Source organism: Limanda limanda, chromosome 7, assembly GCF_963576545.1.
Source record: "Limanda limanda chromosome 7, fLimLim1.1, whole genome shotgun sequence".
NCBI lineage: Eukaryota > Metazoa > Chordata > Actinopteri > Pleuronectiformes > Pleuronectidae > Limanda > Limanda limanda.
Genome location: NC_083642.1, coordinates 24,921,433 through 24,946,316, shown reverse-complemented (window position 1 = coordinate 24,946,316; position 24,884 = coordinate 24,921,433). Strand labels below are relative to the sequence as shown.

General features: G+C 40.3%; 2 protein-coding genes across 2 annotated transcripts; both read left to right on the top strand.

Moving 5' to 3' along the window:
• Nucleotides 1–73: 73 nt before the first annotated feature.
• Nucleotides 74–12,664, top strand: fam50a (family with sequence similarity 50 member A). The gene is made up of 13 exons (XM_061074458.1): nt 74–313; nt 1,518–1,602; nt 2,426–2,525; nt 3,849–3,985; nt 4,146–4,219; nt 5,233–5,299; nt 6,430–6,491; nt 6,643–6,719; nt 8,137–8,191; nt 9,559–9,607; nt 9,735–9,805; nt 10,196–10,306; nt 12,397–12,664. Exons 1-13 carry the CDS (start codon nt 203–205, stop codon nt 12,403–12,405), a joined length of 1,008 nt encoding a protein of 335 aa, XP_060930441.1. The 5' UTR covers nt 74–202; the 3' UTR covers nt 12,406–12,664.
• Nucleotides 12,665–13,106: 442 nt separating this feature from the next.
• Nucleotides 13,107–23,506, top strand: si:ch211-207e14.4 (interleukin-17 receptor D). The gene is made up of 12 exons (XM_061074672.1): nt 13,107–13,226; nt 17,231–17,315; nt 18,147–18,305; nt 18,772–18,890; nt 20,459–20,582; nt 20,823–20,861; nt 20,959–21,104; nt 21,277–21,351; nt 22,212–22,278; nt 22,385–22,531; nt 22,688–22,860; nt 22,967–23,506. Exons 1-12 carry the CDS (start codon nt 13,107–13,109, stop codon nt 23,504–23,506), a joined length of 1,794 nt encoding a protein of 597 aa, XP_060930655.1.
• The last annotated feature ends 1,378 nt before the right edge of the window (nt 23,507–24,884 follow it).

The following is a 24,884-nucleotide window of genomic DNA, read 5'->3' as shown; positions in this document are numbered from 1 at the left end:
AGACTTGGGAGCTGTGTTTTCCTGAGGTCCGTGAATGCGCATTCAATACCCAGCATGCACTGCGTCACCGCCATTTTTGTTGTTGTGACGTGCGTGGAGCAAATCCCCAGAAACAAACCTCAGTTGGAGTGTAAAACTCGTCTTTGTCTCGGTTCGTGAGTGAAACCTCGGTGTGCGTGAGTGTGGAAGACAGAGTTCCATCATGGCGCAGTACAAAGGAGCCGCCAGCGAGGGGGGGCGAGCCATGCAGCTGATGAAGAAACGAGAGAAAGAAAGAGAACAACTCGAGCAGCTGAAGCAGAAGATTGCAGAGGTTTCTACATTCGTGTCCTGAGTTATAACGTGTTCATCCCCCTGTTCACCCCCCTGTCTGTTCTCCAGTATTATTAACCCCTGGGGTGTGTAGAGGTGGGGGGGCCGGCGACCTGTGAAGTGGCCCCTGGTCCAGATAACTGCAGCGTTAAGGCCAATTCATGCCTCTCCGTTTCTTCTATTACGGATAGATAAGACCGCCCTATCCGTCGTGAAACGCCCTCTCCGAATGCTTCGTACAGCTTTTCGTACACGTCTGATTTTTCTAACTATCCGTCTTCATGCTGGAGACCCGACGGACCGCTCTTGGCTGTGATTGGTCCGTGAACGACATCATTTCCGTATGACGCCATTTCCGTATTTCCGGACCTCAAACTTCCTGTTTACTTCCATGTAGCATCAAACCCAAACACAACTATGATTCTACGATTAATGTGACGTGTGTGTTAAGCCAGCGGAGTTGTCCGGCTGACGGTGGCTCGTTAGAGCACTGAGGGCATGTGTGCACGGTCACAGACGGTTATAACGAGCTTTCAAAACGGCGCTAGCGGGCTAGGCTAGCGGGCTAGGCTAGCCACCATGCTAACTGCGGTGGTAACAGTGCAAGAACCCGCCGTCACGACTTTAATTCCACTTCTATCATGACACTGTTTCTATAATACCGTCAGGTTAGAAGCAAACACTGGATAGTAGTAGTTAGTGTCGGGAGTCCCTGCTGACTGTGTGGAAGCTGGGGGAGCTAGGTCCGTGTAGCTTCTAGCTACATGTAGCCTCAAGCAGATTCAAGCTGTGGAATCAGCAACACAGTTCGGAAACAAGACCGGGGAACCGCTGCGCTAAGAAACGATTACATCAGCATTTTGACCCGCTGGGTGTCACTTTATTTAGTTCTGTTAGTTGCCATGGTTCAGTCTGTGGGACGCAAGCTAACATGTCAACAGAGACACGTGGACTTCTTCTTCCCAAATGGAGTAGGCCTCTCTGAGCTCGTCTTCCGTTGCGCCACCTATGGGTTTGGCGGTGAATTTTTTCCGGACGTAGACTGACGGAGAAGTAAAAATCAAAAAGAGTCTTTGCCCCCTGCTGAGAACTCTCCGAGAAACGGACACGTAGTAGTATATAAGAGCCTTACCCAGTGGGATCTGAAGCATCACCAGGGATGTTATGGTGAAGTTAACTGTCTGCACGTCTCTGTTTCCTCGCAGGACAACATGGTCAAGTCCAACATCGACAAGAAATTCTCAGCTCACTATGACGCGGTGGAGGCGGAGCTCAAGTCCAGCACAGTTGGTTGGTACCAGCCCACATGACACACTCATCAAACCCCCACACGTGTAGAACCTGGAGAAACACATGGGCTGACTCAGATGTGTGACCCACGTAGTGTCACACATGATACGTTAGGATAAGATGTTATTAGTCCCACATTGCTGTCTGTCTCTAACTCAAAATAATATTACGAGAATAAAAAAGTAGGTAAACATGCCATATAAACGTAAAGGAGATATAAGGAAACAAAAGGAGTTAAATTAGTATATGAAATGTAAACAGAATATATGTAATAACCAGGATACGTACATTTTCACCACTTTCTAACTTTCTGCAGGTTTATGTAACAATTTGAGCATGTCAAAGCCCTCAAAAAGCCAATTCATTAGCTTGAAAAAAATATATATAATAATAATCCTTACAATTTCGATAGGGCTTCACTGTCTGTCAGTGCCTGCAGTAATAACTTGAATATATACAGCACCTTTGAAGAGACCCAAGGACGCTTTACATGCGTCACTAGGGACTGATAGAAAAAACGAAAATGAGCAGAATAGTGTAACAGTTTGCACATGTGACATTGAATTGCAAAGACAGAAATGAGTAATTGCACAATGAAGGGTTTGAGGACATATGAGTTATGATGGAGATGGCGTGTGCAGACGCAGCGACTCCACTCTCCCTCTTTTTGTCCTAGTTTTTTTTGTGGATGTTACCACAGGAATGTTGAGACACATCTGCACTACACAGTAAAAACAAATATTGCAATACATTTGTGAATAGTTGATTGATCTCCCCATGTGATTTTGTTTGACCAGTTTCATGTGTCCTATGTTCTGATCAGGTCTGGTGACCCTGAATGATATGAAGGCCAAGCAGGAGGCGCTGGTGAAGGAAAGAGAGAAACAGCTGGCCAAGAAGGAGCAGTCCAAGGAACTCCAGCTGTGAGTTTCTACTTCCTGCCAGCATACTTTCTAATAAACCTTCTTTGTACATCCATTACAGTTTCTGGTGTAACTTCAGAGAATTACAAGTGCTGTAAAACATATTGTAGTACAGCTGGAGTATGGTTGATGAGTGTAATTTGGCAGCAATCACATCTACACATGCAAGAAATATGAAGGCTTCAAGGGTTTTTACTTTGAAAGGTTCACAAGAAGCTCGAAACAAAGCTCGTCCTTGAGGATCCCAAGACATTTTCATACCAGATGGGATCAATCATGGCTCTCCTCCCTTTCAGTAATAGCCTTTCAGTAACTACTATACTGCAGCCTGAGCTTATGTAACGTTACACACTTAATGGCTGAAGATACTGGACTACCGGTGATAACATACACTTTTCTGTGGCTGCACAATGTTCTGGTGTTTCTCAGGGACACCAAGAGTGACACACATCCCTGAACAAACTCGCCAAGTTAACTGAATCACATACCATATGCAGTGAGGCTGTTGCTTGAGAGATGTAATTATGTCCACTACTGCCTCAGGATCAGGAAAGATGCACATTAACACCAACACTACTCAGAAGTTATTAGGACCTGAACAGCACTGCAGTTTACTTTGGGTTTGTTTAATTCACTCTACAATGTATTAGGCTGCATTTAAACACACCGTGTGCACACAGTTCACTTGCCACACACAACACAAGACACGCACAGCCAGGACACCAGTGTGAAAGTGACCAGAACGATCCGGATTCATGATCCATCATCGTTGACTAATAACTGAATACATGTTATCAGCGATCAAGTTGTGAAGAGCAATAGACATGAGCACACATGCACACACACAAACACACACACACACACACACACACACACACACACACACACACAAACAAACAGACACACACAGACGCTTCCCGCAGGGCATTGGTAGTCTTATACCAGAAGCCCAGAAGAGTAAAACGCTCCCCCCAACCTGCCAGCTGTGCCATCACTGTTGCGCTAGTTGATTTTAAAATGTTAAAATATGTGTACATTAAAAGTTGCATTGCACATCCCCCACCCCCAAACAGTGGCCTGCTGATGCAATGTTATTGCTGCCACTTCTTCAGGCCAGACTCATGCTATGGGTCCTAATGCCTGCCAAGGAGTGATGCACATTGTGACTGACGTTAAGTTTGGCTTCTTGATGGGCTACTGGCAGTAAAACCTGGTAGAGATGCTGTGTTTCTCACCACTGACCCTGCAAAGGATGCTGGGACAGTTAGCTTAACTCAAATTTATGAGTGGTTTTTCATTATTTTTGCTTTTGCTCCTTTGCAGCAAACTAGAGAAGCAAAAAGAGAAAAAAAGAAAAGAAGAACAGAAGAGGAAAATAGCCAGTTTATCTTTTAACCCTGGAGATGATGAAGAAGAAGAAGAAGAAGACGAAGAAGAAGATGAGGAAGACGAGCAGGATTGTGAGTACTGATGTTTGGAAGCACAGAACTGAGAATCTTCCCTGTGTTTTGTAGATGACTGCTTTGGTCCAACAGTTAAGTTGTAAATTCAACATTATAAAGTATGATATAAAATATGAATTTGGGAGTTTATCTCATAGTTAGGTGATTTTTTTCTCAGATGTTCCAGCTAAGAAGAAGCTGGGGAAAAATCCAGACGTGGACACAAGTTTCCTTCCTGATCGAGACAGAGAGGTGAGTCAATATGTGTGACACTTGTTTGAGACTTTTACCCTAAACCTCCGCAAACTTGGTACAAATATCAACTAGGACTCAACAATAAACTGATTTGATTTTTCTAGTCAAAGGTCAAGGTCACAGGGATTTTTTGACCTCTTGAATATGAAGGAATTTCTTCAGCTTTAGATCAGTTGTCACTTGACTCCGATTTTCAGATAAAGTGATCACATTTCAGTGGTTAGAGTTCACAGTGACTTTATATACATCTGGCAAAAAGTATGTAGAATTAATTCCTCGGAAGTTGGATTGGTTGGCGGAGGCATACAACCGTAGAGCAGTAATTCTAGTTTCTTAGAGGCAAAATGCTTTTTGATCTTCATTTCCTTAATGTGTTATGACATAAGATTGTTGCAATTCTGGTAATGTGATGTCTGAAGTGTCTCACACGGTGGCTCGGACCCTGCAGGAGCACTAACCTGCGGACACAATGTGACAGATCCACTAAACAGGGTTTCTACAAGTTATTAAAATGTCTTTAGCCCTTAATATGCTTAAATATTAGATACAAGGCCTTCAATCCATTGAAGTAGGTCTTAATTATGTTATTGTTCATTTAATGCTACTTTAGAGCTTGAAAATAAGTTTGTAAGAGAAAGAGAAACATTTAACAGAAATTTTAAATGAATAATAATAATAAACCGCAATATGCATAGTTTGAAGTTCAGACACAGATATTAGCATGTTGTAATAAAACTATAAACATGGCCGACATGGAAGTGATAACTTATAGTCTGCAAACACCCTGGTCCTAATTTGTCTCCATACACTCGGCTTGGCTGTGGGAAGGTGCACTGTAGTTTATGAGGCCCAGAAATCTCCCATCCGACCCGAAGTGAAAAAACTAAGAACAAAACCGAAAACTGGAAATACCAGACCCATCACACAAAAGGAAAAACTAACGAAAATAAAATAACCAATAAAGCTCTGATAATTTCACTGAACTGGTTTTGTTTGCCTCTTTTGTTCAGGAGGAGGAGAATCGTCTCAGAGAGGAGCTCAGGCAGGAGTGGGAGCTCAAACAGGAGAAGATTAAAAGTGAGTGTCTGAACACACACACACACACACACACACACACACACACACACACACACACAGTCACTGTATCCGTCCACTGTCACTTCAATGCAAACATTCAGGCAACAGTGTCCCATATTTGACAAATGTCTCAGCTTTGGGGAATTTGTCACTTTTATTTTCCTTTCATTTAATTTCACTTCTGTAACGCTGGATTCGCTTGACGGTGAGTGTGTCTGATGCTTAGGGTCGCAGTGAGCTTCATAACGACAGTTTCATGCTTGGAATACAACATTAATGGCTTTGGTGTCAATATATTTGGCCAATCACATGGAGATGTTTGAAATGACGCCACAATATCATCAATGATCATCACATATTGATCAATACTTTTCTTAATATGTGAAATCTTTCTTCAGAGATGTGCATTCATCAGCCGTCCGCCCATTCTTTTCCTCTCTATCTCTCCCACACGCACAACACACACTGTGATTGGACACATGTGTAAATTCAATCCGGGTTACAACAACAGAATTTGTAAACCTAGTATTTGGGGTAGGTTTGGCTTGATGTAGTTGGCGCAACGCACGGTTTTGCGAATGATAAAGACACAGAGAGGAGCAGTAAACTACTGACAGAGCCGCTAAAAGCTGTTAAATTATAAACGTTCACTGTCCAAGCATGTATGAAAGACACGTGGGGGGAGCTGTGCATGGCTCCCTGGTGTCTGCCCCGGACTTGGTGGCGGTGCAGCCAGGCTGTGCGCCTTCTCCCGGCTGTGGAGCTGTCTGTTGTCTCTGCGTCCGTAGCCAGGGATTGTTTATGTTTATTAATCGCAAGTCATATCGTCATCTACCGGGGCGCCAAGCCATGTAATGCTTTAAAAACAGTTAAATAACCTTAAAATCGATCCTGTGCCAAGATGCAAGAACAGGTGAGATACTGTCCCTCTTCCTTGAGCCAGTTATAATAATAATAATGAAATGATTACAGTGCTTCATGAACATTTTCAGCACATTTTGACATTATTAAAACATAATACTGATAACTGTGATCATGTTGGTCGCTAAAAGTGATGTGAAATATTCATAGCGTTTCATTTCCACTCTGTCTAACTGTGTGGTGTGTGTGTTGTGTGTGCTTGTCATCAGGTGAGGAGATTGAGATCACATTCAGCTACTGGGATGGTTCTGGACATCGTAAGACAGTCAAGGTAAAGAATGAGGAGGTTCAACAATAGTATGTGGGAATGTGTCAGTTCGCTGTACGGCCGTGCAGTTTGTGTAAGGTATCGGTGACAGGGGGAATTTATGTCCACATAACGGTTCACATTCCCATCGTCCTTATGTGTCTTTCTCCTGCAGATGAAGAAGGGTAATACCATCCAGAACTTTCTGCAGAGGGCGCTGGAAGTCCTCAGGAAAGACTTCAGTGAGCTCAGGTGAGAAGGTGTAAAGGAAAGAAGTGTCAAGTCAACATACATCATCACTATCCTTAAAAGTTCACTTGTTGATCCATTATAACTATAGGTATTTCTGTGATATCTCCCTCGTGCTATTAGACAGAGCAGGAAATCCATGACCAAACCGACCAATCGAGAATTGACAAAATCAATTGACTACATGCATCACTCTCCTTCACAGTGTCATTTCTTATTTTACCACTTGGAGTTGCAATAGTCTGAACATTTATAACCCTTTAAACAGAGGCTCGAAACTGGAAAAATTTGTCAGCTTTCCCTCTGGAAGGAAGTGGATTTTGACATAATGTCAAACATTATCTTGACTTGACTAGTGTTGCACGGGTACCGGTACTAGAAAGGTACCGCGGTACCCGTACGTTAAAAACGATACGGTTTAGCATATTTTTAGTACCGGTACTTTATTAAAATAGCAGCAGTCAGAGCGCACTCTCTGCTCCGCTCCCTGTCCCGCTGCCTGCATGCATTGACTGCGAGGGGCGGGGCTACCCAGCTCTCACACATGCACAGCGAGTGATCTCAGGAAGACACGGACGAGCAGACCGGCCTCGACTTGTTGAAAATGATTCTCTCTCAAACTGTGTGGCGTGACCGGGCGGAACCGGAGGGGGGGGGGGGGGGCGGGATGCGAGAACTATTGCTTTGACGTCCGCATCTCTTTCACGGCGGAGCAGTAAAACAAGTCGTTCTTTCTCCGGAGCCGGAGGGGGTCTCAGTGCGCGGCTCTTCGGCCCCTGTGCAGTGTTCATATGTTGAACGGGAACGTCACGTTCACTTGTCAAATCAGCATCGTATCAGACCAGCATGAAAAAAACAGGAGCGTGTGTGTGTGTGCGTTTGCGCGCGCTCCCGCGCCCAGGCAGCGCGCACACACACACACACACACACACACACACACACACACACACAGGCCCCGGGGCCCCGCCCCCACTCACTCGCTCAGGTGGCATGTTTTTACTTTTTTTTCACCTCAGACACACATCTGTAAAATTATGTAACTCTTGTGGAAATAACTTTGTAGTCATATGGTCAGATACGGACAATAGGCCTGCATAGCCGTATATAATCAATGCTATGATGTCACCATGTAGTTGTCATTAATATCTTTCTGTAGGCTAATACTAATATGAATACCATTTGTTGTTCAAAAAGCTGGGCAGGAACAAGCTGGTAAAAAAGGGAACCCTACAGATTGTTTTATTAATTACTATCATAGATAAATATACCAGTATCATATCGTATTTGTGGTATCGTATCGTATTTGTGGTATCGTATCGAAAGTATCGAGTATCGTGATATTTTGGCAGGTATAGTATCGAAGTCATAATTTTGGTATCGTGACAACACTAGACTGGACTAACTCCTCTTTTCTGTGCAGGTCTGCTGGAGTAGAGCAGCTGATGTACATCAAAGAGGATCTTATAATCCCACATGTAAGTACTGTTTGCTTTGATGTCACAGAAGTGGCAAGAAAAAGTTATCAGCATGTAACACTTTTAACAGGTTTTTATTTGTTAAACACAGAAGCAGATACAATCATGTTTCTTCCCCTGACCTTAGTGTGACTCTTATTTAATAGCAGCCAAAGACCTACAGCTGATAAATAACACAAATTATTGTGTTCTTTTCAATACATATTAACAGTCTTAGAATTTATCTCAGTTTCATGTCATCCCAATTCATGGTATTTCACAACGATTATTGATATTATTATTATTTGTCTATCACAAATTAAGTGAAGTTCTTTACTTAGGTAAAAGTACTAATACCAATATTAAGCTCTGCATTTAAAAGTATTAAATGAAATTCAGTGTTTCACATAACTTACCTAGACTGTGGTGGCCCGCCATATCTGAATTTGCCCTGCCCCAGTTTCATATCTTGATAACAATATTATCACTTGGTTTGTGCAGCACCATTTGCTGCATGATCGCTCATGAAATGGTCAATAACGTTGTTACCATGCATGCGGACAGTCAGGCCTCATAGTTTCAGCTGCAGTTGTGTAATGCATGCTGTTCTTCCTCTCACACAACAACTTATCCTTCTCTATTTAGTACCTGTCACTTTCGTGTGCATACTTAATTACCTCCGTAGCTGCTAGATATCTAAATATTTTTGTCTGGAACACTGATTAATTGAAATGAATCTAAAGTTGTTTTTTTTAACAGAAAATAATGAGAAATGCAGTCACAGCTTCCCAAACCCATCATCAGATTAGAAGATCATTTACATATCTGTGTGTAATAACAGGTCAGGCTACTAATACTGCCGGCCCTTTCATCTCACACCTGCACACATCTGTCAGCCCTGTTTGTGTTGGCATCCATTACGTTGAAGATATTTAAGTTGATGAAGCCAGCTCTTTTGTTTTGTGGATTAATGTCTCACTATATAAATCATGAAAACCGCAGCTGATGTGCTGCTTCACTGTGGGTTGATCTGGTTAATTTCTTCTCTTTACATCGTGCACCTTTGATGTTGCTTCTGTTCACTATCAGAGAGTCATGGACTTGTTAATAGAGACACACTCAGGTTGCAGTGGGATAATTAACATTCCTTTAAAAGACTAATGGCGGTAATCGCTGTAGCTGATGTAGTGCATTAATAGATATCAGTCTTCTAAATGAAGCTAATGTCGGAAATAAATGAAAATTAAAAAAAAAACACCATCTTAAAAATGTGTTTTAAAAAGTCTGTGTGTGTGTCCTTGATTTCTGTTTGCTCTACTAATTTTTCCTATACCTGGTGAGAGTCATGGTTACTTTTATTAATTTAAATTATGCACTTTACTTTTCAGCACCACAGTTTTTACGACTTCATCGTGACAAAGGCCAGAGGAAAATCAGGTCAGTGAACAATCAACATTTCGCCTCTTGGTTTGTTTCTTGATGTTACATTCTGAAGTTCTAAGTCACTGTGCAGATCAGGGAATGATGTGAATTTGGGTTTCCTGCCTTTTCCCATTTTCCACAGGTCCTCTTTTCAGCTTTGACGTCCACGATGATATCCGACTTGTGAACGATGCCACTGTCGAGAAAGATGAGGTGAGGCTTTTCTTTGACTGCAGGAACATGAGAAAAACCAACAGATTTTGCACTTCTTTTTATGTGAACAAATATCAATCAAAGCTAAAAGAACCTGAAATGAACAATAGATGCTTATTATAATATTTTGGTCTTTTCTGATTCTGAATGAAATCAGAAAAAACTTGCCCTGCCCAGGTTTTAGATATATATCTTTGAATTGAAAATGGAAAAACTCTCGTTTCAAATAAATCTACAAAATCAATTATATCTTTATAATTTTAACTGAGAGCAAATTACAACTTCAATCAACAACAATACATCATAGCCTATATAAAAAGTGGTGTACAAATCTCACAAGCAAATCATGAATTCAAAGTTAACCAAGTATTATTTGTTTGTTGCCCAAAGTCTCATGCAGGTAAAGTGGTGCTGAGGAGCTGGTATGAGAAGAACAAGCACATCTTCCCTGCGAGTCGCTGGGAGCCGTATGATCCTGAGAAGAAATGGGACAAATATACGGTGAGAATCACTTTGCCAAATGTTGGCTTGCTTCATCTTAGCAGTAAATCATCAATTCTCTTTGAACAGATGATTGAAGTTTTAGTCTAGTCTTAAATCTAATCTGTTGACTATTTTTCGTTCTGATTAAATGACCATTGTAAACCAACTTTGTTTCCGGAAGCATGCCCGAGGTTCAATTATAATAATATAATAATTAACCGGGGTAGTACGTTGCACAAGACTATAAAAACACATTGTTCCTACACAATTCATAAAATCATATATTTATGTGAACTTACCGCAGCAGTCTGATGAGGCTGTTGAGTGAGTGTGCTTTATTTTACGTCCTCCCATCTAACCCAGGTTCGCCACCAGCTGGTGAACATAGTGGAGCATTTAGCTGTGCAAGAGCCAGATGTTTCTTTGAGGGGTTGGTAGGAACAGAACAAGCTATGGGACTGAAAAGTGAATACAGCTAAGCTAAATAATAATGTTGCTCTTTAAGAAGATTGCGTTTAATGTTGAGTCACAGTTTGTGGACGCTGCAGAAGCCATTATAGCAATGATGTCTTTAAGGTGACAGCATGTAAGTAGCTAAGGGGATTCATTGCCGCTCCTGACTTTTTAAACCTTTGCCCACATCACTTATTCTTTATCCAGAGATTGAAATAGGTCTGGGGTTCGCTAGTGTCTTGAAACAACAGTCGGTGCGACTTGGTCTTTTGGAGCTTTGTTCATTAGTCCCCCTGACTTGTGTCCAAGTAATTTGCAAACACCAAATATCAGCCCTATTGATCCACAACAACCAGGTTGGAAATGCTTTGAAGCACATCACATATGGAATGAATCAGAAACCTGAGTCTAGCTGGTTGAGACCTTCAGAGTTCTGCGCAGGTGTTCTTGTGGATGGTTCTTTGGTCCCAGTTGTCCTCTAGCCCTGCTTGCACATGGCCACTGTCGTACTGCAACGTTCCTCTTCCACTACTCTGCGCATGTCTCAAGGAATAAATCAATGCAAGGTCTTGTGGAACCCAGCTCAATTTGACCAGCTGCCACAGGGCCTACAAGGATGACATGTCTCAACCTCGCTTCCACCTGTTCCACTGCCTCCTGTGCCCGCCACTTCCATTCAGTTCTCACTGGGATGCCTGTGGTGGAGACTGGTGCCAGTTGAGTCTCTATTAATTAGCACCTGTCTGGATTTGATGACCTTAAATTAATTTGTCATACAGGTGAAAGAAACCTGCAGAAGCTCACAAATTGGGATTTTTTTTTTTTTTTTTTATGATGCTTTGATATTTTGTCCATAATTTTGTCCATTCCACCCATTCTCTTATTGTCCATCTGAGAAAACCAGGCATCACACTGAAAGAGCTATATACCCCAACAGAAGTGAAGCAACACAGTTTGTGTGACCTGTGGGGGGGAAAGGCATGCAAAGAGGTTGTAGAAATAAATCACAACCTTCTGAAACAGAGGATCAATGGCAAAGCGAGTTCAGGTAAAGCGTGAGTGAGCGTGAGACCTACGAGAAAAGAGGCATTCTGAAAGACAAATAAGATCATTCATCTTTCATCAAGCTGGAGCTATCATTCTTGAATCTAGGGAGGAAAATTGCCATTTGTCATCTGTAAATGACAGATCTGGACCGCTCGTGATACTTTTATACGCCTTCTTATCCAGTTTTACCTTGAAATCTTGCCAGTGGTTGCTTATCTGTGAAAAGGAGCTGATCTAGCTGATAAACATGTTGTTGCGTCAGTGCTAAATAAAGGGAACTCATGAACTCGTGCCAAAATTATTAACGATTCAATTTGGGACCTACAATCAGCTACTTTAATCTCAACTTGTGGTCTTGCAGCAGATAAATATGTGACACCCACAGTTCACTAGAAAGAATCCTTTCTGTTTTCTATAACTACATTATAACAGAATACCTGCAAACCATTAGCATCAGATTGTATAAAATGATTTCAAGAAGAAGATGAATGGTTGGAAGAATAAGGGAACATTTAGCAATTCTCTGTAATCAAATAGTTTTATTTAGTTTGGACCTGACCTTGTTGGTCCTGTGGAGTAACTTTGTATTTTGTGTCTTTGTTTTTCAGATCCGATGAAACGGCCAACTTCTCCAGCCTCTGGAAATGTTTTGTTTTTCATTTCCTTATTTCCTCTGTTATACCATCGTTTATCTGTGCTTTATCAAGATTTGATACTTTTGATTCACAGCTTTCCTGGTATTTGAAATGCAAATTTCCCCAAATGTATTTGATTTACCAATGCATTGTTTCCTGTGAAAACAAGCCCACATTCATGTAGATAAAGCCGATCAACATGTTCTATTGTCTGTGTTTATTAAAGTGAATTTGGATGGAACTGGCTGGGCTCATGACAAAGCCTTTGATTAAACTTGGCACCTACACTTGGACCCTTTCCACTCGCTGAAGAGACTTTTCATCATCAGCCTGTGGGTTTGTGTGAAAGTGTTTTTTTAGCCTGAGCTTTGAAAATTATTACATTCTGTTTAGGGGCTGAACCAGCCTTCTTGTGCCATCTTCTCATAAATAAAAAATGTAACAGTGATGCATAGCTGTTAAAACATGCACAGCAAGTTGGCCGCACCTCCACCAAACGCCTCGAGACACCCCTCCCTTCCTCCTCCCACAATCCTGTCACTCACGCAGCATTGCAGACGCTTTGACATTAGATTTCAGTCTTCACGCCGAGCGGAGGCTACTTCAGACCATCCTGTCCAGTGAGTGAATGGGGGAGTGGATGTGAGGTTAGGCGCGGACAGTGTCATGCTGGCTGCAGCAGGATGTGGAGGTCAGCTCTTGTGCTCCAGCTCGTCGTGCTTGCTCTCCCACTCTGGGCTCAAGACAATAACACAACCACTGCTTTCACTCCTCAGGACTGCACTCTGGACTGCATCCGCCAGGTAAGTCCCGGTTTCAAACCTGCTCCACATTTACACAGGTTCTGCTCTGTAGCAAACTCATCTTCTGTGTCAACTACGTACATTGCATTTCCCTTGGTGGCGTCTGCTCTGAAGCTAGGCTGAATCTGTTTACATAATGAGTTGCAGTGTACAAATAAAAGCTTCACTTCACACTTCAAAAAAAATCATAATACAATAGAGATGATGTGTTCGAAAGCTTTCTTTGGGATAAATATTCTATTTGTTATGATGACGCCACGTAAAGTCAATGTGTGGGGTGTAGGAGACACCAGTAATGGCTGATATGTTAACTATGCCTAAAAAATATAATAAGAAAATTACAATCACAGATCCAATTTATCCAATAGAGTTAGAGAGAAAATTGGTCATAGATTTGTGCAACATTATAATAAAATACAGAGAGGGAATAATAAAGGCCATATTTACAGTATGAGCAATAGATTCTAAGTCAACAGTTCACACTCTTTGCTTTTGCCTTCTGAATTGCAACAAAAACAAGTCGTAAAAATAATTCAAATTTTTTTGGTTGACCTGGTTATAACCTGAAGCCGTGGGGCCCCTCCAGGGGCAGCAAGCTACATGTGAAAGGTCCGATGATGTGAACCCACCTGATAATCAGAAGAGACGTGTCTCTGAGACATATTTGTAGCATGTGACATGCAGCAAAAACAAATAGCTTCATTTTGAGCGTTCACACTTAGTTGGGACCCACTTTTCCAGACGACAGATCAACTGTAGAGAGATCTTTAATATTTAAAACACTCTGGCTGAACATCTTTGTCTGTGACTAATATTTACTGCACACTGTAAATAGCCTTACTTCTCAAAGCTGGTCTTTAAGTCCCTCAACTAAAGACAGGTTATTTGTGAAGCTTCTTGAACCACATCATCAGTATAAATACTGAAACACAAGGCTCCAGTTGTTACGGGGGAGAACCACCCACTTCTGCTGAAAAGACTAAAAAGCTGACTAAGTGTGTCCCCTGTGGCACATTAGCCTGGTCTTCCTCGGGTCTTTGTGCAATGTCAGGGAGGTCACTCTTGGCAGTAGAATATCCAACCCTGTGGTTGGATGTGTTTCAAGCCTTGAATTGTTTACGTTCACCCACAGACCACAGTAAATGGACAAAGGAAAATGCAGAGTTGTTGAACCTAAATGTTAGTGTGTGTTAACACGATAATCCCTTCTTGATAGACACACACTGTCTCTTCCACAGCTCGCAAACTTCTTTAATATGTGGTAACCACAGAATTTCGATTAAAACTATTCTGCCACTGCTGACGTTTGTGATTATTTCACGTCACCTACACAGCGAGCGTTGTGAGTGGAGGGTGTGTCATTTGTAGCATGCTTTCTAAGCATGTTGATGGTGTTCTCTCATCTTTGGTTTGCGTGCCAGTAAGTATTTAGACCGTAGAGACTTTCTGACTGCCATTACGTCACCTGACAGTTTAACTACCACTCTGTGAACACACACACACACACACAGAGGCCCCAGGGCAGATTAGTTTTTTCTTTCCTCTCATTTTCTCCACCTGTTAGTCTAGTTATGTTCTGTAAACCTGCAGGGCAGGTTGACAGTGTTTATCAGGGAGGTGCAAGAAGTAAACATACTTTATTTAAATAAAGATACTAATACAACAATAAATACAACATTACTAATACAACAATAAATAAATGATCTATCACTAGTAAAAGTCCTGCATTTAAAAGTTGACTTATTTTAAACCATATTATCAATTAATGTACTTTTAAGTTTCTAATTTAAAATACTTGGTTGCTGATACTGATACGGTTTTATATTTTTCATTTCCTTTATTAATTTATAGGGACAATGTTTTAACACACTATTAAACTTTTAATACTAATGAATCCAAAATCCAACTGTAAGCAGTATATACTGTGTGTGTGTGTGTGTGTGAGTGTGTTTGTGTGTGTATGCATGCAGTGAATAGATTAGAATAGAATACTTTCATTGTCATTGCACAGTGTACAACGAAATGTAGCACCAATCCTTGAGGTGAGTAGAATAGATAGAAAAAAAGGTATATTTGAGTTAGTAATTTAAAATGCAAACAGTGAGTCAGATAATTTTTAGGTTAATTGAAGACCGTAGCTGTTAATGTGAATTATCTTGTTATATAAATAACGTTTATTATTATTTGTATTGAATACCGCCAGTATGATTATGTCCTATCATGATCTAAAAAATAACCAGTGACTTCAGCCGCTGCTGGTTAACTCCTGTTATGATTCATCAGTGTGAGTAAAACTCTTGATTAGTGGAAACCTTATGTGTACACACACAGTATATTCACAGTGTATTTAAGTGTAGTACAACTTTGTACTTTACTTCTACTCTATAACGAGAGACACTGTTAAGGATATACTGTTAAATAGAACCATACTTAATAATTTGAGCGTAATATTTAGAAACCGACCCATATTGTGTCTTGTTTTATGATTCCCTCACTGTGACAGTGTTGTCCAATCAGGTTTGAGTCACTGATGTAAGTATGTGCAGAAGTTTGGAAATATCTGTCTATTGTGTATTCTTTACTTGGCTCATTACATCCTACAATCCTAGTTTTTTATAACTGAAATTATGGACATTGTCTTATCATATATGAACTTTAGGATATGATGGTTTCTATTATATCTCATAATTGAAAGGTTTTTTCCAAATACTGGAGAGAATTTGTTATGGTTTAGTTACAAGACAGTTGTTTTACTGCCAAAATTTACAGCAAGATAGTGGCGAGATAAAGGCAAGATTATCCCACATTTTCTTGTTGTTTTGCTCCATTATAAAATATTTTTGGTATTTTGTCATAGTGAGTATTCTGAGTGTTTTTATAATGGAAAAAATAAAAACGAATCGTGTACAAACTATTGTTGGAAAATACCTCTGAAGCTAAGGTCCTAAACAGACCAGCACCTGCATACATACTTCAATATTTGGCCCTGAAGCAAATAACTAAAACCTTCAAGTCTTCGGTTCAGAAATGGCAAAAGCAATAACACAGGAAAATGAAAGAGTTCAACGTGAAAAAAGAAGAAAACACATTTTTTTAAGTGGAAGAGATATGAATGGATGAATTGAGGAGAATTATATAAAGTTAGACTAAAATAAATACCTATGAGAGGATACTGGGCAAATAAAATAAAAAATACACGTACCATATATTAGAGGAGAAACACACACACACAGTCCTGTCTCCATGATTTTAGGGACCATTATTTTGACCAACATTGATTTTGTGGAGATTTACTCTAAACCTATCCATAGTTACTACATGTCTAACCCTAACTCTTACCTTAATCTTAACCTAAACGTAAACCTTACCTTAAAACATGTCTTCACCTTATAATGTAAATATTTACATTTGGGGCCTAGCCTTTTCTTTACCCATGGTCGTATTAATACGAGATATCCTGTGTATTAAAATACACTGGATATTTTGTGATTTCACACGGATTTAGCATAGAACTCCATGTGTTAGCAGCAGCAGCTTGAAGGAGAATGTCCTTGTACTTTACACTCGACACACATAAAAAAATGTTTTAAACGACATGGATTCTCTCCAAACATCTGACTCACAATAGGCGCAATTGAAGACCACGGAGGGGAAGTGTGCTTTAAGTTGTTTTTCCGAGTTTTGAGGCAGCTTTTAAGAAAGCTGTGATGCCAGAACACTCATGATATAATTAACAGCCTATTTTAGCTTAATTCATCAGGAATTAATCCCAGAGTTCCCACTTGGGTAAACTCCTGGAATTCATATTCCTGTGTCTGAACCAGATCTCCTTCCTCTCCTTCCTACCTGTTTTTGGACATTGTCATGGACATGTGTTCATTTTATTTTCCTTTCATATGTTTTATTTGTTTTGAAACATCTGTTTGGGTGGTACCTGACACAACAATGAAATAATCAACGTGTGGCTGCTTGGTCTGAATTCATGATCTCTTTCTCCTCTGCAGGGAGCACCAGGATGTGAATACTGCAGAATAACAAGAGCAGATATTAAGGAGGCGCTCGGATTCAACTCCATCCAAGAGTTTGGAAGTAAGTCTGACACAAAGGGCTGTGCAACAGTGGCTAAATTACAGCTGGAAACCATGTCAAATGCTCCGAGAACTCTGGAGATGTTGTTTACTTTGTGATCAAGGCTAAGTCCGCCCCCCCCCCCCCCCCCCAAACCTCCAACTCCTCGCTTCACAGCATTAACCTTGTTTGCACTTCATATTAGGATTTCAACCCAGGCAAGCCGAATGACTGACATCGACCTTTAGAGTTGCTGTTGTGATAATATAAAGATCAACAACTTTTGGTCCAACTGCATTCATGTCAGCTAATCCACAGTCATATTTATTCATGAATATCTCAACAACTATAGTGATTAGAAGGTCATGCAGTTTTCTAAATTCCCTCAGGATCCCCAAAGGATGAACCCCACTGAATCTGCCTCTATAGAGTCAACATGAGGTCTTTGGTGAAATATGTGTTGGATTGTAATTTAACGGAACATGGCACATTCCCATTCCATATTATATATGGCTTCACAATGTTATGTTTATGACCTGGAAAAAAATCTGCCGCCAGTGCAGTACAATTTCATTCGTAATCACTCCACCTGTCATTTTATTGGTTAGGGAATTTTGACCGACTTGTTTCAAAATAGTTGTATGACGTTTTTTTGACATTTTTTTCTAGACGCAGGTATTGGGAAGGAAAATCGGATTAATAGGGAGTTGTTGAATATAAGCAAGTACAACCTCACATGTCTGTAGTCTTATCTTAAATATTCAATTAGCTTCACATGCAGGTCCAGAAACGAATGCCTACTCTGAAAATGTCTGAAGCACTTTGTCCCTCTACGTATCCGTTTCTCCTCAGGTTGTATCCCTTGGCCATGCTTGGAGCTGCTAGGAGAAGAAGACCCTAAGATCTGTCAGCATTATGTCCAAGCGCCAAACGATGTGAAGGTCGAATCTGTACATGAGCCGAACTCCACCTCTGAAACTATTCTTGTTTCCTGGAAACCCAGTTATTATGGTGTGTTGATAAAAAATTAAGTCAATGTCTTTCAAACCTTTTCAATGCAGTTCTCAAAAAGACACATACTGACTCTGTAAAACAGACGCTTGGTTGATTTTTGAAATTCTCAGCCAGTTTTGTGAATCATTTATCTTGTCAAACATGAGGTACCTCCCCCTATGTCAATTACCACATCAGGTCTTGACATGCACAAATGATTTCAGGTCACGAACAGTGAGTTATTACTAAAAAGTAAGAGTGATGCCTTGTATTATGAGAATCCTTCAAAGTGTACAGAGACATTTGATTAGTCCACACATGAGTGATGTGACAGTCTAACATACTGTTAGACTGTCAGTATGTTAAAATCCCAACTGACCGTGCACTGAACTGGAGCAGCACATGCAGCACACACATGTTCTCGACATTGGAGGACATATACAACTTGCACATATTTCCTTTTGTCCATTTTGTGTTTTCTCAGGGATCGCCTTCCTGCGAGGCTTTCAGGTGTCCCTTCAGGCGTTGGGAGGATCTACTATTGCCTGTCAGCTCTTTCTCTTCCACCGCAACGTTTCCCTCATGGCTACACATGCTCAAAGGGTAGGAAGGGACCCTCTCCCTTTGTTCTTTGTTTCTCTTTATGTCTGGTATGCTGTTTGACAAAATTAACTCTTATTACGAACAATGTTGTTCTTCTGGTTTATACTCACAAGAGGCACATTTTGATAGTTAGATAACAGCTGCAGCCAAATAATATGTGTTTTTTACATTGATTATATATAGTGGTTTTATTTTTAATAGTTGAATGGATCCTAAATATTGTTTTTGTGAAGGACACTTTCCTGGCTGTACACCACTAACCACTTTCTGATAATCCTTTAGTTTCTGCTCATACATCATATATCATATATCATATATCATGACCCTGTGATTGTGAAACAATGGTGTGTTTTGGGTGAGATCCCAGCAAAATAACCATCCCATAAACTCAAAATATGTCCTGAGAGGAATCAGCTATAGATTGTACGCTTACGATGTAGGAGAAGCTGTAAAAGTCCCACAAGAACCTCATTGGAGAACTGTTTATTCAAAACAACAGGCACAATGTACAATATAAAAAATATAGTAACATGCATAATACATCACTGCTCAGATCCCACCACACAAACACTGCCCAACATGCAATCCCTGTACCAGGTGGTAGAAGTGATGGAGGGGAAAGGAGCGCCATATGCAAACCATTGTTGACTCTGTTTAAACTACTGCAGCACAAAACAGTAAATATCAGATTTCAGAGATTAGTTTGTCTATTGCTTTGAAAATAAAAAGAATTGATTCATCAAACAATACAGTATTATAGTATCAGGCACTGCTAAATTTTGTGTTTTACTTTGTAAATTTCATTTTGTATTACTCAATCATATCAGATATTAACCTAATTCTGCTAGATGTGTAAATAATAATAATACATATTTACCTATGTGCTTGCTTGTTCATTTATTTATTTAATAACTTTTTATTTTTGTTATATTACTGTATATGCCCATTACTTAAATTTTTCACCTATAAAAAAAGATGTTCCTTCACTAGAGAAGTGCAAGAGTTTTACGTACAAGAATAAAAACACAAGTAAGCTATGAAAAATTCAAAGCATAAACACTGTGATGTATTAAAGATAAAGGAAGATGGTCGAAGTTACATATACAAACTGCAGGTCTCTTCATAAATAAATCAATAAATCATTATTTCTGAAATATACTACAAGTAGGAAGCCAATTACTAGGAAATATGAAGTAACTAAGACAATGAAATGTTTTTGGTTTTCAATTATCAAGTAAACTAAAAACTTTATAAATATGCTAAAAAGAATTGGGGAAAAATAAAAAAAAACTATTGAAAAAGACTTATCATCCAGGCATCAATTATTTGTGGTCCAATTTGTATTCATACTATAGATACAATAACAGAGACAAAACCAGTATAAGTATAGAATGCATAACAGCAAATGTGAAATCAGAGTACAATACATTGAGATTTGACACGAGAGAGAACTTCTCTGTAAATGAAACATCGGACAAAAAGGCTTTTCTCACTTTATCACAGATGAAAGTATGCACAGTGCTATATTTAACCACAACCAAGGTCATGACAGCTGCTGTGTTCTGAAGGTGTACAAGTCGGACCCTTTCACCGGACTCTCCGTTGGGTCCCAATATGCTGTTACCGTCATGGCTCTGCCAGTGCCTGAGGAGTGGGAGAGGTTCTACAACAGCAAGATCTTCTCCACACGCTGTAAGACCCATTTCAGCTTTAGGCCAGATTATCACATAAAACACACACACACACACACACACAGGTGCAGCTTGTAAATCTTGTGGTTGCCTCAGAGTACCCTTTAAGCCAATTCCCTCCTTCTGTTGGCTTGTTTAAAATGCACACACCTATGATGGTCTCATGCTGCACCATCAGGAAGCATGTGTGGTCCTAACATTGGTGAATGTATAGTAATGTGCATGTTGTGGTTTTTTGCAGCTTGTGAAGAGAAGAACGGTCTTGAACAGTGCAAAAACGGTGAGACTTCCTTATACTTCCTAAATAAAGGTTAGATGTATTATTTTCTTATGATCAGCTTTACGTCAACATCAATATTTTTATGGTTTGCTTGTAGACTGGTATCCCAAATATGTGGAGGTGCAGCAGGAAGGGACTTCCATCACTGTGACGTTTAACCTGGCTCCCCAAAACCTGGGCATCACAAGCTACTTCTCCTTTTGTTATGCAAACGGGATGAAGACATACACAGAAATAATGCCTGTGGGTGGTTAAGCCTTCTGCAGCTTTATGTTTATGTTGCATCTTTGTTTTCACTCAGTGCATCAATACCAGCCTTATTTAACAGATTACCTTATTTATTTATTTTCTATTACAGACATATTTGATAATTATGTGACCCTATCTGCGCTAACCATTTTTTCATCTTCTGTAGAATTCTTCCAAAAACAAAACTCACCACAGCTATCAGCTGAATGACCTCCAAGAAGGAACCAATTACACTTGTGAGGTAAAATAAAATTTGATTATAGGTCGTCTATACTTTTGACCCTGCATTTGATGATAATATTGAAATGACAGTTGTTAAAAATGTGTGCTATGCTAAGCTACATGTTTTATTTTTCCTTGTCCTGACTCAACATTTCTTGAAGTTGACAACATTTTCCACAGTTCAAGCTTCAGGAAAGTGAAAGGGCTTTGAGTTCAATTGAAACTAATGTCAATGACAATGTTTGTGGTGACAGATCCACAAACAATTATCATCCAACACTGCGGTTCTGAGCTTTTTACTGTGGATACGACATACTGTGTACTGTGCTTAGCAATAAAGGGCACACAAACTAAATTAGTGCCTGGTTGGTGACCATTTAGAGAATTTTACATCTGGAGTTGATGGAGATCATAAACCTAAGTTCATAGGAAAGAGGTTATTTCTACTGTGTTTCCCATAGACTGTGGTGGTCTGCCATATTCTACTTTGTTCCACCACAGTTTCATGATGAACCAAACATTATTTACACTTCACATTGTAACACAAGGGATTTTACCTTGTCACTCAGAATCTGTTGCGCATGAGCGAGACCTTTGTGTGCATCCACGTGCACCCCTGTTACCACCATAGATTTTATTCTGTGGAAACGCTTCCTATAGTCATCAGAAGGCCATAGACACAATCCTAAATAAAAGCAAAACTTTGTATTTGTTCTCAAATAGGCAACTACTAGCTAACATGTTTATAAGGAGAGGTTGATGTGCTCACAGCTTGTTATGTGGCATCGTATTGGCCAAATAACAATTTAGGTTCAACAATATCCTGTCACACTACAATTACCAAGGCCACAGGTGAACTCAACCTTTCTTGTGTCACAGATTGCTGCTAACGAAGTGGATTCAGTGAGAACACCTTTTAACGTTCAGGTGATGTACATTCACAAAGGTACTGCTCACCACTAAAGCAAATAAGCACGTTTTCCCAAATGCCAAATTATTTGATAAGTGTTGGCCAATGATTTGTCATGTACTCCCATTCCTCCCCTCCTCAGAAGGTCCCAGGACACACGTTGTCACCACCTCCTTGGCTCTGATACTTCCACTGTGCCTGGTTGCGGTAGTCATTATTGTAGTCATACTGGTTGCTCTCACCAGGAGAAAGCCTGAGCTGCAGATGAAGATACGTGACATAAAACCAGGTGCAAAGACAAATTCAATACATCATGTTTGTATTTCACTGGGCGCAATTTAATCAAAATAGCGGTTCATTGAAACCATGTTCATATCTGCTCTATCTTTTCCAATACCGGAAGTGTGTGAAATGTAACCAGGTTTCTGTTCCAATGTCCCTTCAGATATCATCAGGCAATACCCTGACAATGGGAGTCAGGAAGAAATGGTGTCATTACCCAGAAGTAGGCTGACCCCTCCTCGTCTTCTGATTTGCTACAGCAGCTTTGATTGTCCTGCACATGTCAACGCTGTCATGCAATTAGGGGCCTTCATCCAGCAGCACATGGCCACTCAGGTAGCAGACACGACATTTAAAGGCCTAATGTTTAATTTCACAAGGACCATCTAAGTGAGCTGTTCTATTAGATCATTTTGAGATGAAACTCTTTATCTCTGTCTAGGTGTGCCTGGACCTGTGGGACTCTCTGAGCGTGGCTGAGGAGGGCAGTGTGGCCTGGCACTGCCAGCAGATCCGGGAGAGTGACTTTGTCTTGGCGATCTGCTCTCAGGGCCTGAACCGCAGATTTGAGCCTTCAGGCCTAGAGAGTAATGATGAAGAGGCAGACAGGCAGCTGAACTTCAACGCCTTCAGCTCTAATGCAGCCATCCAACTTATGGTAGAGGAGGTCTGCCGAGCTAAAGCCAAAGGGCAGGACCTGTCCAAGTACATGGCAGCCATTTTTGAGTACTCTGAGGAAACAGACATCCCCACTGAGCTGAGGCTGGTATCTCACTACAGGCTGATGAGTGACTTGCCGCTGCTCTTCTCCCACCTTCATGGGGTGGCTCTCCACAGACCTGGGGGTTACCTGAAGATAAACAACATCTCAGAGGAAAGTTTTGCCAAGTTGCCTGCTGGAGCAGCTCTGCAGTGGGCTATCCATGAGGCAGGACTGGCAATAGGAGGCAAAAGACCCACTTCTGTGGAAGAGTGGGAATAAACACTAAAAAAGGAAATCTGTACACTCTGAAAAGGTGGATGTGGAGATAAAAGTTGCTAATGGCCAAAAACTTGCTGGTTTTGCATCGACCCAAGCAGGATAATCTGGAAGTTCACAGCAGATGGTACAGATGTACCTTTGAGCAATCACCCACCTAACCATCTCGGCCTCAGCTGTGCTCCAGTAGCAGCAGCTGTACACTGTGACCTCTAATGTAATACTATGTTACATGTAAAGGAAGGATTTGTACATAGAACATACAATATTGGTCAGCAGACTGAATGTATTTGACATCTTTTCAGTGGCTTTCATCTGTTATTTGAATTGCAGTAACATGTAAAAAGAGACAATGAAATTATACTAGCACTATAAATAAAAATCATATTATCTAATAAATTAGTTAGTGAATTTATCCTTTGAGAATGTTTACCTTGAAGAGGATATTGAACTTTGTATACATGTAAGCTTATATTTTATTTATACATGTGCATATTGCATACAGAGATGAGAATGGTATTTTATTTTTATTGTTTCATTGTATTTTATTTTGGAAAGTATTTTATTTTATATTGTATTTCTATTAAATATATACTTTTACGCATGTAATCATATATTAAAGTCAAGTGACCATAGGTTTTCTGACATTTATGTGCAATGGAGTCACTTTGTGCTGAAAAGAAGTGGGGACATAAGGGCTTGGATGAAAAACATACCATGCCATTGCATATCAAGAGAGAAAACTAAACATACAATATATTAACTTATCATCATCCAGTGAAAAGTTAACCTCCACCCCCTCTGAAATCATCAGCTTTAACACCTCACAACACCTAAGCTCTGATTATTGAGAACATTTCGAGGTCCAAGGTCAGGACTACCCAAAGAGGTGAATGTTATGTCTAATGACTCGCAGACTTCTGACTTTCCAGATTAATGGTAAACTGGCGACTTCAGATGAGACAGTTAACTTTATTTCGACGTACATAACTTCAATAACACTCGCAGAACAACAACAAAGACTTTCAGGCAGCCTGTCCTACAACTTCCGTGCCTGTCGTAACACTGTTATCATACAAAACTGTGAACATTTGCAGGACAGCTAGGGTAGGTAAAGCTGAAAAAGCTAGCAAGAGAAGGCTACACTTTTAAAAAAAGAAACCGATACATCCCATCCCTACCCATCAGACTTCTCACAAAAGCTACGCACCCATAACAAATGAACACACACTGACAACTGCAAGAAGCCCACTTTTCAGTGATTTTATTAATTTGAACATATATTTAGGGCCCGAGCACTGACAGGCACTGACAGGTGAGGCCCTATTGAAATTTTAAGGATTATTATTATTATTATTCAGGCAAATTAATTGGCTTTTTG

Coding starts and splice junctions, on each gene's coding strand:
- fam50a (XM_061074458.1), top strand. CDS start 203: ATGGCGCAGTACAAAGGAGCCGCCAGCGAGGGGGGGCGAGCCATGCAG. Junction 2,526..3,848: donor CAGTCCAAGGAACTCCAGCT/GTGAGTTTCTAC, acceptor GCTCCTTTGCAG/CAAACTAGAGAAGCAAAAAG. Junction 5,300..6,429: donor CAAACAGGAGAAGATTAAAA/GTGAGTGTCTGA, acceptor GCTTGTCATCAG/GTGAGGAGATTGAGATCACA.
- si:ch211-207e14.4 (XM_061074672.1), top strand. CDS start 13,107: ATGTGGAGGTCAGCTCTTGTGCTCCAGCTCGTCGTGCTTGCTCTCCCA. Junction 18,306..18,771: donor CTGGAAACCCAGTTATTATG/GTGTGTTGATAA, acceptor GTGTTTTCTCAG/GGATCGCCTTCCTGCGAGGC. Junction 22,532..22,687: donor GATACGTGACATAAAACCAG/GTGCAAAGACAA, acceptor ATGTCCCTTCAG/ATATCATCAGGCAATACCCT.